At 37.5% G+C, this 14206-nt stretch overlaps 2 protein-coding genes across 3 annotated transcripts in view; one reads left to right on the top strand and one right to left on the bottom strand.

Annotated features, from left to right (window-relative positions):
- The window catches only part of CNOT8 (CCR4-NOT transcription complex subunit 8), a 41882-nt gene extending 40338 nt beyond the window's left edge, over nucleotides 1–1544 (top strand). Inside the window, exon 7 of the mRNA XM_049647933.1 lies at nucleotides 715–1544. Within this exon, the coding sequence (XP_049503890.1) occupies nucleotides 715–858 (144 nt within the window). The 3' untranslated portion in view covers nucleotides 859–1544. The remainder of the gene's footprint in view (nucleotides 1–714) is intronic.
- Nucleotides 1–14206, bottom strand: part of GEMIN5 (gem nuclear organelle associated protein 5) — a 41994-nt gene that overhangs the window by 23269 nt on the left and 4519 nt on the right. For both annotated transcript variants that reach the window (XM_049647930.1, XM_049647929.1), the window contains 10 exons: nucleotides 13660–13811; nucleotides 13346–13465; nucleotides 11845–11977; nucleotides 10782–10947; nucleotides 9578–9790; nucleotides 8575–8660; nucleotides 5901–5983; nucleotides 4312–4448; nucleotides 2676–2749; nucleotides 1814–1995 (listed from right to left, as the gene is read on the bottom strand). In XM_049647930.1, coding sequence (XP_049503887.1) covers nucleotides 1814–1995; nucleotides 2676–2749; nucleotides 4312–4448; nucleotides 5901–5983; nucleotides 8575–8660; nucleotides 9578–9790; nucleotides 10782–10947; nucleotides 11845–11977; nucleotides 13346–13465; nucleotides 13660–13811 — 1346 coding nt within the window. The remainder of the gene's footprint in view (nucleotides 1–1813; nucleotides 1996–2675; nucleotides 2750–4311; nucleotides 4449–5900; nucleotides 5984–8574; nucleotides 8661–9577; nucleotides 9791–10781; nucleotides 10948–11844; nucleotides 11978–13345; nucleotides 13466–13659; nucleotides 13812–14206) is intronic.

Below are 14206 nucleotides of genomic sequence, written 5' to 3'. Positions count from 1 at the left end.
CAAGATAGCTTCCTGAAGCAGTGAAGGAAAATGATCAGAAAAAGAAAGAAGCCAAGGAGAAAGGTACTTGGGTTCAACTGAAGCACCCAGAGAAGCACACTCTGTGAGGACCAGTGGAAAGGAGTCTGAGCTGCTGGAACCCATTCCATATGAATTCATGGCATGGTAAATATAAAAAAAATAAAAGACCTTAAGGCTGTAAAAATGCTTCCCTTAACTGAGTAGGAGTGTGGGGTCCTCTCCCTGAAAGAAATATTTAAAGCAAAAAACAAAACAAAACAAAACAAAACAAAATGAAACAAAACAAAAACAAAAACCAAGCAAATATGACAAAATGTTAATAGCAGTTGAACGTTTGAACAAGAGTATGAGAGTTCCCAGTCTGAAAGGGATATTGATTCTGGCCAACTTTTTTCCTTGTTCTATTATTCAGTAGATAAAAAATAAAAAACAAGCTAAGGTATTAGTGTTAAAGTAGACAAAGATCTGCATTGCTCCGAGGAATTAAATCAATGCCCTCAGCCGAAGTGGATGCTTAACTTGGCATTCCGATAATAATGATAAAGACCAGGATAAGCTTTCTAACATATCATGCTCATTAGTTACACACTGTCTACTACTTATTGTTAGGAAAATCTGTCTATACTTTAATAGTTTTCCATATTGCTTTTAACTTGAGAGAACCACTGCTAGAATCATTTTTTGTTGTTACAGATAAGGATTCTCAGAAAACTACTGGAAATTCTAGAGAAAATGAAAATGTCAACTGTTTTCACTATTTTCACAGCACATACTTGGCACTACTCTTCAAACAGCACAATGTCAGATTATAATTTCTTCATATTAGGAAAGAAGTAATCGCACTTGTTTTGTATTAAAAAAAAGGGCTCTTCTAACCACCTATTATGGTTTTTGTGGGTGCTGAGCAGGGTCAAAGACTCCTTAAGGAATAAGTCATGGAAATGTGAAAAAGATCAACCTGCTAGGCAGGAATAGTACTTACCAGAACACATAGGTTCTGCAATCAGGCTTGAATCTAGGCTCCCCTCCACACTAGCTTTGGGACTTTAGGAAGTTAAGCTAACTTCTCTGGGCCTCAATTTAAACATCAGGAAAATGCGGCTAACACAGTCTACCTCACAGGACCATGAGAATTAGATATAGTCAAACATGGGAATGGGATGTGTGTGTAAAATACTCAAACACTGAAGGAAGAGGGTATAAACTGGCACAATCTTTTTGGAGCCACTTAGCAATAACAATACTCTATTATTTTTTTTATTTTTATTTTACTAAAAAAATTTTTTAAAATGTTTATTTATTTTTAAGAGAGAGAGAGAGAGAGAGAGAGACACCACACGTGAGCAGGGGAGGGGCATGGAGAGAGGGAGACACAGAACCCGAAGAAGGCTCCCGGCTCTGAGCTGTCAGCACAGAGCCCAACACAGGGCATGAACCCACGAACTGCGAAATCATGATCTGAGCCAAAGTTGGAGGTTTAACCAACTGAGCCACCCAGGTGCCCAGCAGTAACAATACTGAAAAAAAAACTGGAGAAAACATTCAGCAAACTCATCATGCTGGTTATGACTGAGGGATGTTATTATGGGAGGAACTTCATTTTTTAAGTTAACCTTTTTGTCATGTTTGAAATTTTTGTCTTATTATAAGTAAGATGAATATATTACTTTTGAAAGCAGAAGCAACAATAAGAATAACATTTTAATACCAAAAAATAAGTAAAAAGGTACAAAACTTGGAATGCAGAATAGCTGAACACATATGGCCCCAGGATGTAAGAAAGCAAAGTTACCTATGACAGTCTTCAGGTTGTGCACATAAATGACCGCATTGTTGGACCCAGAGGCCATCAGATAGCTCAGCTCCAGCTGACTGCCGTGCTCATGATGCCAGCTAATGGTATTCACAAGCTTGTGATGCTGCTGGATGGTACATATCAGTTTCAGGTTGGGAACTTGAAATATTTCTATTGATCTGGAGTCACAAACCCATGAGACAAGAAAGATGGATGGTCAAATTACAATCTAATGCAAACAAGTATCTCCCTCATTCCATCACTCAACTAAAGGTGAAATGGAATAGGATAACCCTATCTATCACTGCAGAGGTCACTCTCTTATAGAGAGCCAAAAACAAAAAGTTGTTTTTTTAAACAAATGTATTCAGCTTTGAAAAAATCCCATCAATCTCTGGGCAGCAGTTGTGTTTATCAGGCTCTTGTAATAAACGGTGCTATGGAAAAGCTAAAAGAATTAATGAGCCAATGGCTAAATTAGGACTATGTAATTAGGATCAACATTGGAAAGAGCATGGTGAGGTCTAAAAACCATTTCTTCCCAGGCTTAGTTTAAAAAAATGAAGGACGATTTATGCATTTCAGTGCAGACCAACATTTTGTGAAGCATAAAACAGCTGAAACACTGAATGGGCAAACATTTCTTTAGACTGAAAATACCCAACTTATTTTGCATTCTCAAAAATACAAAGAGCTTCCAGATCATTCAAGGATATTAAGGACAGATCAGAATATCATATTCAACTAAGCTACCCCAACTAAAACTATAGATGGCATTAGTCAGCTTTTGATCAAATGTGTAATACATACAAAAACAAAGTTTTCTGAATTTGTGTTTTTTTAAGAAACAAACACATACCCATCTTCGTTGCCAAGGGCCATGATTTTGCCATCTGCTTTCCAGCTGACCTCTGTGTGTACAGGCAATTTGTACTAGAAAGCAAAACAAACCAATCTTGACTAAAAGCACACTGTTCTTCTCTCCGCATGTCTTACAAATCAATAATGACAGCATGAGAAAAAAAATCCCTAGTTTGAAATGTTCTAATTTTACAACTTGTACATAATCTACATAATTAGCCAAAGAGTTACTAAGAGCAAATATTCAAATTGTAATGTCCTTAATTGGGACAAAAAAGAGAGGCTAGTAAATACCCAATGTCTACAGTGTCTAACCTTGTAAAATAAACTTTTTAATTTTTATCCCACAACAGAGAGTGTAACATGTCCATTTAAGAACGTGGGGGTCATGTCTCCTTAACAAAATAAGTAACATATATGTATATATATATGTATATACACACACACACACGTCTATACGTATACATACATATACATACATACACATGTCCTTGTTTTCTTCCTATTTCTATTTCTTTTCTTCCTTCCTTTCCCTTTCCCTTTCCTTTTCCCTCTCCTTTCCCTTCCCTCCTTTTCCCTCCCTCTCTTTCTCTTTCCTTTCCCTTTTCCTGTTCCTTTTTTTAATAACTCGGTTGGTCTTTCCCCAAGGCTGACTGGGCCCTCTTGTTTTCTTACTTGTCTCTTTAGACCACCTCATGTATGCCCAACAGCTTCATCAGCTACCGTTCACGTGAAGGAATTCCAAGTTTCTTTCTTTTTTCTTTTTTTTTTTTTAAAGATTTTACTTTTAAGTAATCTCTACACCCAATATGGGGCTTGAAACCACATCCCCAAAATCAAGAGTCGCATACTCCACTGACTGAGCCAGCCAGGCACCCTTCCTTGTATATATATTCAACTGCCACAAAACTAAAAGCTCATTAGGAACAGGAATTTTGTCTCTTTTATTCATTGCTGAATGTTAATGTTGAGACATTTAATGAAGGGATATAGTCAATAAAAATAATTCAGTTTATGACTAAATGTAATTTTTATGGTAGCCATTCAAAAATAATGAGCACCAACAAAAATACTCATTTGAAAGAGTAAAAGAACTCTCAACATATTTCACTTCAAAAGACAGTTCTGACGTTGATAAAATGGTAAGGCAAAAGTGATTAAATGTGGATATCTGGGTCAAGGATAAAAGGGAATTATTTGTATTATTTTTGTGTAAATGTGTTAATTATTTCAGTAAAAAATGGAAAATTAAAATGGCAATTCTGTCTTGAGCAAAATACCTTCTAGCCACACTTGGCCACCATATTATAGTTATCTTTACCAAGGTCTCACTCTGGAGTAAGTAGCTGGCCTAAAAAGGATGCTTCATATCCAAGATCTGAAAGTTTATCATAAATCACCATGGCAATTGAGACAAACTTTTTTTTTTTTTTGTGGTTAACTTCCTTGCTTTACTCAGGTATAAAGACTTCTACATTATGTTTTATAAATCACAAATTCACTGAAGCTCTTAAGAACATCTAAGAAATCTGAGTGAGCATAATGGATATCTTTAATAATGGCATTTATTATGCAAAATGGGAAACCAAGAAGATGTAGAGACTTGGAGAAGACTTTACATCATAAGAACTCACTTTGATTGAATTAGTGTCCCTGATTAGTTTGTTGATGTCATAGGCCTCTCCACCAAGCTTCCAAGGGTTATGCTGTAAGACAATCCCTTCCCCTCCACAGCTGTATAAAGTAAGGGAAGGTCTGTCTCCTTCTCCTCCTAAGTGAGGTAAGAAAAGAAAGCTTATCATTTTTGCAATTCAGCAGCTTAACGACTGGTTACTACAGTACAAGTATAGCATAGTCTGAGTTGTTTTAAAAGAATTATATTAACACACCAGAATAAAGTCACTGTTCTTTGTATATGAACATAGTTGTTGGGAGGAGTAAAAAGACACTAAATCTAAACTAGTATTTCTAATGTAACAGATCTGCTTTAAACACTCTTCTGCCATTCAAATAGTACGGGTGCCAAAGTTGGGGTCAAAAAACATGTTCTCAGTGTTTATGAGAATTTGCCTTTTGTTTCAGAAATGAGCACCCTACTCTTTGGGCATTTAAATATATGGAGCTGCAGGCTTTCCTATGACTAACTCTTAAGTTATAGGAAGTCACAAGCTGTCCTCAGAGCAATGATTTCTTTAGTATTATGGCAATCTTCTTGTTGACTGTTAACAAGGAAACAGTGGTTCTTGTTGGTTTCTGTAAGGACAAGTTTCATTTTCACTACTGCTAGAACTATGCCTGGTGCAAATCAAGAATCCAGTAAACAGTTGTTAAATGAATGAAGGAATGAACTACAGCTACAGGGCTGCTTGAGTTCTCATGACTTCCATTATCCTCTCTGTGTAGTGCAATTACTATGGAAATGGACAGATGTTTCATTATAGCTGGTTAAGAAAAGTTAAGCAAAAACATCTGAATACACTGACTGATTTTTTTTTTTTTTAAGTTTATTTATTTTGAAAGAGAGAGGGAGGGAGGGAGTGCATGCATGAGTGGGAGAGGGGCAGAGGGAGAATCCCATGCAGGCTCTGTACTGTCAGCGTGGAGCCCGACATGGGCTCCCATGAACTGTGAGATCATGACCTGAACTGAAATGAAGAGTCAGATGCTAGACCAGCTGAGCCATCCAAGCACCCCATGAATACACTTATTTTAAAAGATACTCTGAAAGACCTATCTCTTTAGGGATAAGAAAGAGAGGGCTGAGCAGCCAGAAGAGGGAAAGGGTCAGAATACAGTAAAGACAAGAGATCATTTCAGGAATTCTAAGTTTGCTGTAACTATAGGTGAAAACAGATAATCATTACTGCATTACTATAGTTAAATAATATTCTAATTCTGATCAAATTAAAAAGTGATAGCAAATTTTGGTGAACAAATTTTAGGTTGGATACCAGGAGCCAACATGAGACAACTACATGCACAATGGAAAAATTCAGCTAGAAGAGACCAAATAATGCTTAAGAGTTTGGGGATGCTTAATATGGGCGAATGATTTCTAACATCACCTGCTATGACTGCCCTCATGGACCTCTGGGGACACAGTAGTCTGCATAAGCAGTCACTGCACTAGAATATTTGTAACTTTCCAGCTTGAGTGTCTTACAATTAAATTAAAAGAAAGAGAATACTCTCATGTTTGCTAGAGAATGGCTCAGATACTCACCGAGTGAAATGGGGGGCAGTGGTGGCCCCCAGGCTAAAGTGTACACAGTCTTCTTATGATACGTGCTGGAAATCTGTGGCGGTCTGGAGGGAAGGGGGATTACAAAGAAAGATTTAAACAGAAGACACAGTGGAAAACAGACCCATCTTTTTCTAAAAGCTCCCTTATTAGTTGCTGATGTTAGAGAAAAGCAATTTAACAGCATCCTTCTCCAAATAGCTGATTGTAGAGAAGCAAACACTTCAATAATATACCATGTAATGATATCTACTACCAAAATGATAAAGTCCCAAACACACTTTACCCAGAAAAAAATATTATCCCCCCCCCCCCAATTCGGCCCGTTTTGTAATAATTCCCCCCCCCCCCGTCTCTCCGAGTTGCCCACTTTACTTAAATGTCACGTATTCTAATATTACTGTAGTTATAAGCACTGTAAAGGCTATCACAACTGAAGAAATACTGAACAAGGCAGAAAATGCAAACTAGTCAGCCCAGAACTAAGGTTACTGCTAAGCATATACAGTCATCATATAAATATAACCCATCTCACCTTCAGATAAAAGACTAGAAGTCATTTTAGGCTTACCCTGTCATTAATATCATATTCTTAAACTAAGACAAGATTTTAGAATAGTTCAGTTTTAAAGTTTTTGTAAGAAAACTTGCTCTTGAGGGTAATTTTGAAGGCTGTGGTGATTAATGACATGTGAGGTGTCAGTAATGGGCAGTGTGGCTGTTACCTTAACTGTAAACTGTATTCTTTGTAGGATTTGAGAATTCCAGGAATCCAGAACCTATGACAAAACTAGCTGCTGACTTATTTATTTCTATGTTTCTGACACATTTGTTGTTGTCATTCTAGACAATAAACCCCAATTTCTCTGGGCTGAAAGAAACAGAATAAGTATCTGTGGCTGAATGCCTAACAGTGTATCTAGGGCAGCACCCTTCCTTCTACTACACACCTCATAATAACCAGAAGATAGTAATTTCATAGAATTAGTCGGTTTTGTGATGACATATAGTTTTATTTTCTTACATGCCTCTTTGCAATAGTGTATTATTTTTTGAGAATTGAAAGTGGAGTTTACCAGCTGCAGAACGAAAGAATGCAGGTAACTAAGTGCATGTAGGTTCACATGTGTACCTCAAAATTGCATCTAAAAAGGTTAACTCTGAGTATAGTAAATAATTCTTACTTAGAAATGAATGATCTGGAACAGGTAGGCAAACTTACCCTGTACAAGGACAGACAGTAAATATCTAAGGCTTTTTGAGCCTTGAGGTCTCTGTCATAACTCCCCCACCCTGCTCTGGTAGTGTGAAAGCAGGCTCCGATAAGGTGTAAACAAATGAGTGGCTGGGTTCCAATAAGAGCTTTGTTTATGGACACTGAAATCTGAATTTTATTTAATTTTCATGTGATGAAATATTCTTTAATATTTTCCGAATAACTTAAAAAGGTAGAACCATTCTTAATTCATGAGCCATGGCTCCCCAATCCCTGGTCTAGAACAGTGCTGCTCAGTAAGCACTGGGCCTTGTGCACTTGAAATGTGGCTCATGAGACCAAGGAACTGAACTTCTCATTTTATTAAATTTTAGTTCTTTTAACTGTAAATAGCTACATGTGGCTATCAAACTGAACGGTGCAGGTATGGAATCTACTCAAGCATCTAGGATAACTGTGTTCAACAGTTGCATAATGTGAGTTTTATGTGTGAACCACATAGGCATCTTAAAACTTTCTTGTAGCCACATTAACAGAAGCAAAAGAAATAAGTGAAATTCAATTTTAATAATGTATTTTATTTAGCTCAATATACAGAAGTATTATCTTTTAAAATATAATCAAAATAATTACTGAGACATTTTAATTTGGAGGCGGGGGAGGGACTATCTCTGAACTCTGGCACGCATTTTACACTGACAGCATATCCCAGTAGTCCCCTTGGCTAAGGACAACCAGAATGGACGATGAAGCTCAATACATAACTTCTAGTTTACAGGACATATAGGGAATACTGAAATGAGTTAGAAGTCAACACAAAGACCAAAATGTAAAATATTCTACAAAAAAACTTACCCAGAATCTTCAAACTGAAAAGGCAAATGTTATGAAAGAAGTGGGGGGTGGTATTCTAGAATAAGAGAGACTAAAGAGACCTAACAAAATGCAGTGTGTGAACCCAAACTAAAAATGGATTTGAAAAAGAAAAAAATAGCTAGGAAAAGCATTTTTGGCTCAATTGAGGAAATCTGTACATCGATTGGATATTAGATATTACAGAATTACTGTTAATTTTAAGTGTGCAAAAATAAGGCAAGTATGGCAAACTGTTAACAGTTGGTGAATCTAGATGGAAGGCAGAGATGTTCTCTGTACTACGCTTTCAATGTTCATGGATGCCTGAAAACTTTTGTTAAGAAAAGCTGAGGGAAAAAATAAACCAATGGTTTATTTTAGTGGTAACCATAGGTCAGACAGGCTGAACCACCACCTGAAAACATTTTTTAAAAATCAAATTCCAAGCTGTAAGCCTCAGACTCAGAGCCAGAATCTGAAAGATGTTTCCCAGGCCAATTCCGACGTATACCCAGGTTTATGAATCAAAATTAACTCCATCATCTACATTATGGCCAATGGGCTAAACAATCTTTTATTTCTTACTTGTTGGAGTAGGTGTCATACAATCCCACTTTTCCATCATCAGTTCCAAAAGCTAAACAGCCTTCCTTGGTTGGGTGCCAGCACAGCTAGAAAACATGAGGGAAGCGGCATACTGTTAAGGGAGCCCTTAGGTTATCTTTTGAGCATCCAAATGGAACACTTTCACGCTCTTGGTGTCTCCTAATTTAAAAAGTAACAAATTCTCATTTAAAAGAAACAAAGTATTAAAAACAATGTGAAAGTCACGGGTCATCTCACTTGTTCAAAACACCACACTGCCCATTTTATATCTTGCCAGATATTTTTTATGAATAAAGTTAAATATATACAGTTGAAAAAAAAATAGGCTCAAATATTTAAATGATGTGTATGAAACACTGTCGAGTGGGGATAAAAGATTCCAGAATAGTTTAGAAAATAAGATCCTGTTAATAATAAAATTTGGAAAGATATATCACAGGTTGTCAACAGTGCTTCTCTGGATAATGAAAGTGGGAGCATGGAGTGAAGAGTAGGAAAATATTTTGCTTTCTACACTCCTATACTGTTTGGTTTTCTTTTTTTCCCTTTTAATTGGTACAATTTTTTTTTTTTTTTTTTTTACTAAAGTATAATTGACATACAATGTTGTATTAGTTTTAGGTGAACAATATAGTGATATGACAATTCTGTATGGTCTTCTTTTTAACCACAAACATTTACTGCTTTTAGACTAAAGAGCCACAACAGAGGTATCACTTTGGAGAAAAACAAAAAAATTATACATATTGTTGTGTAACCTGCATTCCATGTTTTGTAATTTTCATTTTTCATGAATCACCAACATCTTTCCACATCAAATAAAGAGCCACATTATCATTTTTAATAGTGTGATACTGTTTATTATGTGTTTATAACTTTATGTATTTTCTGTGAGTGCACATGCAGGTTATTCCAAATTTCTTACTAAAACAACTACTTATTTGAAAAAAAGTTCAAGAGAGCTCAAAGAAATCATCCTTACCGCTGTAACCTTGGACTTGACCCCCTGCCAAAAATTTTTCACATCATAGTTGTTCTTTATGGAGAGTGTATTCCATACGCGGATCATACCATCTCCAACACCTATGGCCAAACAGCCCATGTCCACAGGAGAGAAAGCCAGGCTGTAGGCAAATCCACCAAGGGAAGGCAGGGACCAGCAGCACTCTAGGGTGGCCATGTCCCAACATTTTACCTAAAAATATCCAGGGTTAGGGTTTAAATGTAAAAAAAAAAAAAAAAAAAAAAAAAAAAAATAAATAAATAAATCAGAAAAACAGGAAAAAGAATCAACATCTCAAACAGGATGGACTCAAAGAATGGGTAATATAAAGAATATATAATAATAACATATAAAGAATATATATTATAATATACAAATATAATTTATTCTAATAGGTAGTAGGAAAAGTATCAGTTCTCTTAGGAAGTATCTCTTAGGAAAAGAAAAAGTAATAAATTGTAGGCCCAAAGGGATCTTAGAATATATTTATTCCCAGAGATGTTAAGTGAATTCAGGGTAAATGAATAAAACCAGATACAGGCCGCTCATTTCCCAGAGTCCAGCAGCCTTTCCACTGTACTGTACTATAGCATTGGTAATCTCATTTAGCAAATCCTAACTAAGAATGAAGATGGTCTCAGGACAGTGGGAAAATGAGAGGGGCTATCTCAAAAAGCAAAATATCTTATCCCCAGGGGAAGGAGGAATGCTACATTTTTAATCTTCACTCATTTAACAGAGAGGTTTGGGAGAAAACAAAGTCTATCAAATAAGCCTAGCCTAACTGCAAAACAATGAAGTCACAGATTCTTAAATATAGCCAATTCTCTCTTGGAGATTTCATCAAGAGCAGATGGTTCTGCTACCTTAACTATAGACAAGAATATTTTAAAGCCAAAGCATGATGGTCTCATACATCCTTCCCTGGACACATCTACGATCTTTCACCATAGCTGCTCTAACAAAAAGGCATCTTGGTGGTTTCTCACCTTTCCCCTAACTCTCTGCTGTTCCCACAGTTAGCTCTGGTCAGTAACAGTAACAGTAACTCTGAGATTGGGCTGGGCATGGGGGTGTAAGGCGGGGCGTGAGAACTGATGGATGGTTTGAAAAGCCCTCTGATCCTATCCAATTCCTAAATCACGGGCCCTACAATGGTGAATGCAAACTAAGCAGTGCTTACATCTCTATCCATTGATGTGGAAAGCAGCAGCTGTTTGTCGTCCTCCGTTTGTAAAGGGCATAAGTTAAACACAATTCTTGAATGATTCTGCCCTTCTGATGAAGCACTAAAGAGGGTATATTTCCGTCTCCAGGACTGAGTGAGATCCCACAGCAACAGCTCACCTCTGTGAGGAAAAACAAGCACTAGTTCTCTTTCACAAGCAATCTGGAAACAAGAGATGTGGGGAGAGTGTGGGCCCTCAGTTGCCAAATAATTTCTATCAGTTGTTCTTTTAAGGAGAAAAAAATTGCATATTCTGAAATGTGCACAGAACAGCTCAGAAAGAACACACAAAAACAAGGTGTCACTGTGTATGGGGAAGGGAACCTAGTTGCTGGAGACAGAGCAACTCTGGTTCTTACCTTATTTTGAACACCGTCAATGTGCTGCACTTCCTCTGGAACAGATTTTCCTAACAGTTTTAATAGTAAAATGCCACCATAATTTGCACAGCCCCAAAGCTTAAACACATACTATACTCTTTTTTGGGATGGTGTGGGAGAGTAGGGCCATGACCAGCATTTTAGGGGGGGATTTTTATCTGCTTTCCCTGTACCATTTCATTTGAAATCAGGGCCTTTATCTGCTAAATTCACTTATTACCTCAAACAACTAGAAGCTAGTACTCACTAAATTCTGTTCAATGAATGGCTATAATCATCCAAAGAGATGGGAATTCTCTAAGCTCCCTCTTTTACACATGATGTAATTGAAGTTCGAAGGGTCACACTCATGAACACATAGAAGGTAAGAGACTGATCTGGAAATGCAATTTGGTCTGACTTTGGAGTCCATGCTCTTAATTACCAGGCTATACTTATTTGGTATTTTTTCAGCACTGTAAGTAGACAACACAGGTATCTGTCCCATGATTTTTCCATTACAAATGGCCTGTCACAGTATAAGCCTTAGCCCTTGCCTTTTCCATCTTCTATGTCTAGAAAGAGGAGCCTAGGAATTCCTCAAGAAGCTAGAGAGGAAAACAAAATATGTCAGAGAGGGCATGACCAGAAAAACTTACCCAAAACAGCTGGATACCAGCTGTGTTGGTTGATCCTTGGGCCAATGCAGTGTCAACCAAAGGCGTTCTTTAATAGTTGGGTCTATACCCCCTCCTCTTCTCTTCAGAAAGGGCAATTTCAAAACCATCACCCCTGCAGATTGAAAGAAAGTCGGTGGGTGCTCAAGTCGGTGAAAACACACGTGCAAAGTCCCCAGCAGTTCACAGTACAGTTTAAAAGTTTGTTAGTTTGGTTACTTAGAATGCAGACCTCATTTTCTCATGGAAACGTTATTACACATAGTTTTAATACTTGTCTAATTCAGGTAAAACAAACTTTTTATAGGCTATCCTGGCAACCTGAGCACACATTAATATTGTCTGTTTGGGAAAATGGGGTTTCAACTGGAATTGTGAACCCAGGTAGTAACACAACTCCAGATTCTCCAAAGTTGGCAGGGGAGAGTGGCAAGAAATCTAACAAGGTTTAGAAGTTACCCTTCTGGAGGGATCCTGGGCCTTATGTTGTCCCACCTGGGAGTATCAGCCCTAGTATCTCCAAAAGCAGTCCAAAATTCTTTAAAAAAATTCCATTTTCCAAAATTATTGTATTAGTTACCACTGACTATGTTAGAATTATGGCCAAGCACTATGCTATTTGCTTTATATGCACTAAAGCATATAGAGAAAGAAGACTGCTATAAAGACAAAGGCTAGAGTTTTATTATAAGTGTAACATCCACTTTGCTTGGAGTTCCTCTCAATTTCTAAATTGAAGGCAAATGTTCTGTTCAAAGAGACAAGCCTGGGAAAGCCGAATGACTGAGGGTCCCTGAAATTTGGATAAAATGAACTTTAACATTTAAACATGCGCTTCTACACTGGGTACGTATTATTCTGCATTTGTGTATTAAAACCTTTAGCTCTAGGGGCGCCTGGGTGGCTCAGTCGGTTAAGCGGCCGACTTCAGCTCAGGTCGTGATCTCACGGTCAGTGAGTTCGAGCCCCGCGTCAGGCTCTGTGCTGACAGCTCAGAGCCTGGAGCCTGTTTCAGATTCTGTGTCTCCCTCTCTCTGACCCTCCCCCGTTCATGCTCTGTCTCTCCCTGTCTCAAAAATAAATAAAACGTTAACAAAAAATAAATAAATAAATAAATAAAACAAACAAACAAACAAAAAAAACCCTTTAGCTCTAGAGATCTTTCCCAATCCTCTGATTCAGGCCTTGCCAAGTTCCAACATTCCTATCCTTATAACCAACATCTTGCCTTCCGTGACAAATGATGGCCCTTCTATGAACGCATCAGAAACCCTCTTTGGTCCAAAACCAAAGTCAGATGTTCAGAGCACAGGGAGTTCTAGCCCAGGCTAAACTAGTGAAGTAACTTTCTGGATAGAAAAGTAAAGAACTGCCTTCTAGCTGATGACACACTCTTAGGATAACAAGACACAATAAAAAAGTTTCTACTTCTACCAGTCACTATAGGTTATATCACAAAAGAAACACCAAACATGAATCTTACCTCGGCCTCTAGAGCAGCTCCAGATTCGAATGGTCTGATCTTTGCTTCCAGTGGCTAAGTAGCAGCCTTTTGTTACTGGAGTTTGTGCTGTGACTTTACCATTGGGAATTGCAGGTTCTTCTAGGGTAGAGATGGTAATTTTGTTTTTAATTTACATGAAACATGAACTTGTCAAAAGAAAAACTAGTTTTCAAGGGATCCTAAAACTTAGATATTACATTTATAGATCTGATCTGTAAGAGCTAAAGTTTTAAATGTAATTCAAATGATACAGTTTTATCCACATTGTTCTTTAGATCTTAAATCATCTCTACCTGAATTTTCCTCTTGACTTATGGATAAACAATCTTCGCCAGGCAGGGGACACCAGGCTATGGAGTGAATCTCATCATCGTGGCCTCGAAGCCTGTGAATAACTTCTCCTTTCTTACTGATGTCAATTATAACCACTATGCCATCCTTGTAGCTAAAAAACAAGAGTTAGAAATATTACTGGAAAATGAAGACAGAACAGTAAACATTCTGACTTAAGAGTTATCACTCTACATTTCTAAAAGGTAAGTGTGTTTGGAGGAAGAGGGAAGGGAAGAAAGAAAGAATCTTGTTTTGTCCTTTTTTCCAAAGTGTTCACTTTCTGTTTCCTGGTGGTCCTGACACATTTGTGCCCCACCTCTCCAATCAAGCTCTTGGCACTAAGTAATACTGCATACACTGCCTGGCAGCAAGCTCAAGGTGTAAAGCATGCTTGTGTTTGAAGGGAACTTACAGAAGAATGGTTATTTTGGGGGCCCAGCAATCCCTCTAATTCCAGATGAATTTGACCTAACGCACTTAAACCTATTCCCCGGCCCTTTTTAAATA

Source organism: Panthera uncia, assembly GCF_023721935.1.
Source record: "Panthera uncia isolate 11264 chromosome A1 unlocalized genomic scaffold, Puncia_PCG_1.0 HiC_scaffold_17, whole genome shotgun sequence".
NCBI lineage: Eukaryota > Metazoa > Chordata > Mammalia > Carnivora > Felidae > Panthera > Panthera uncia.
This window is presented reverse-complemented; position numbering and strand designations above follow the sequence as displayed.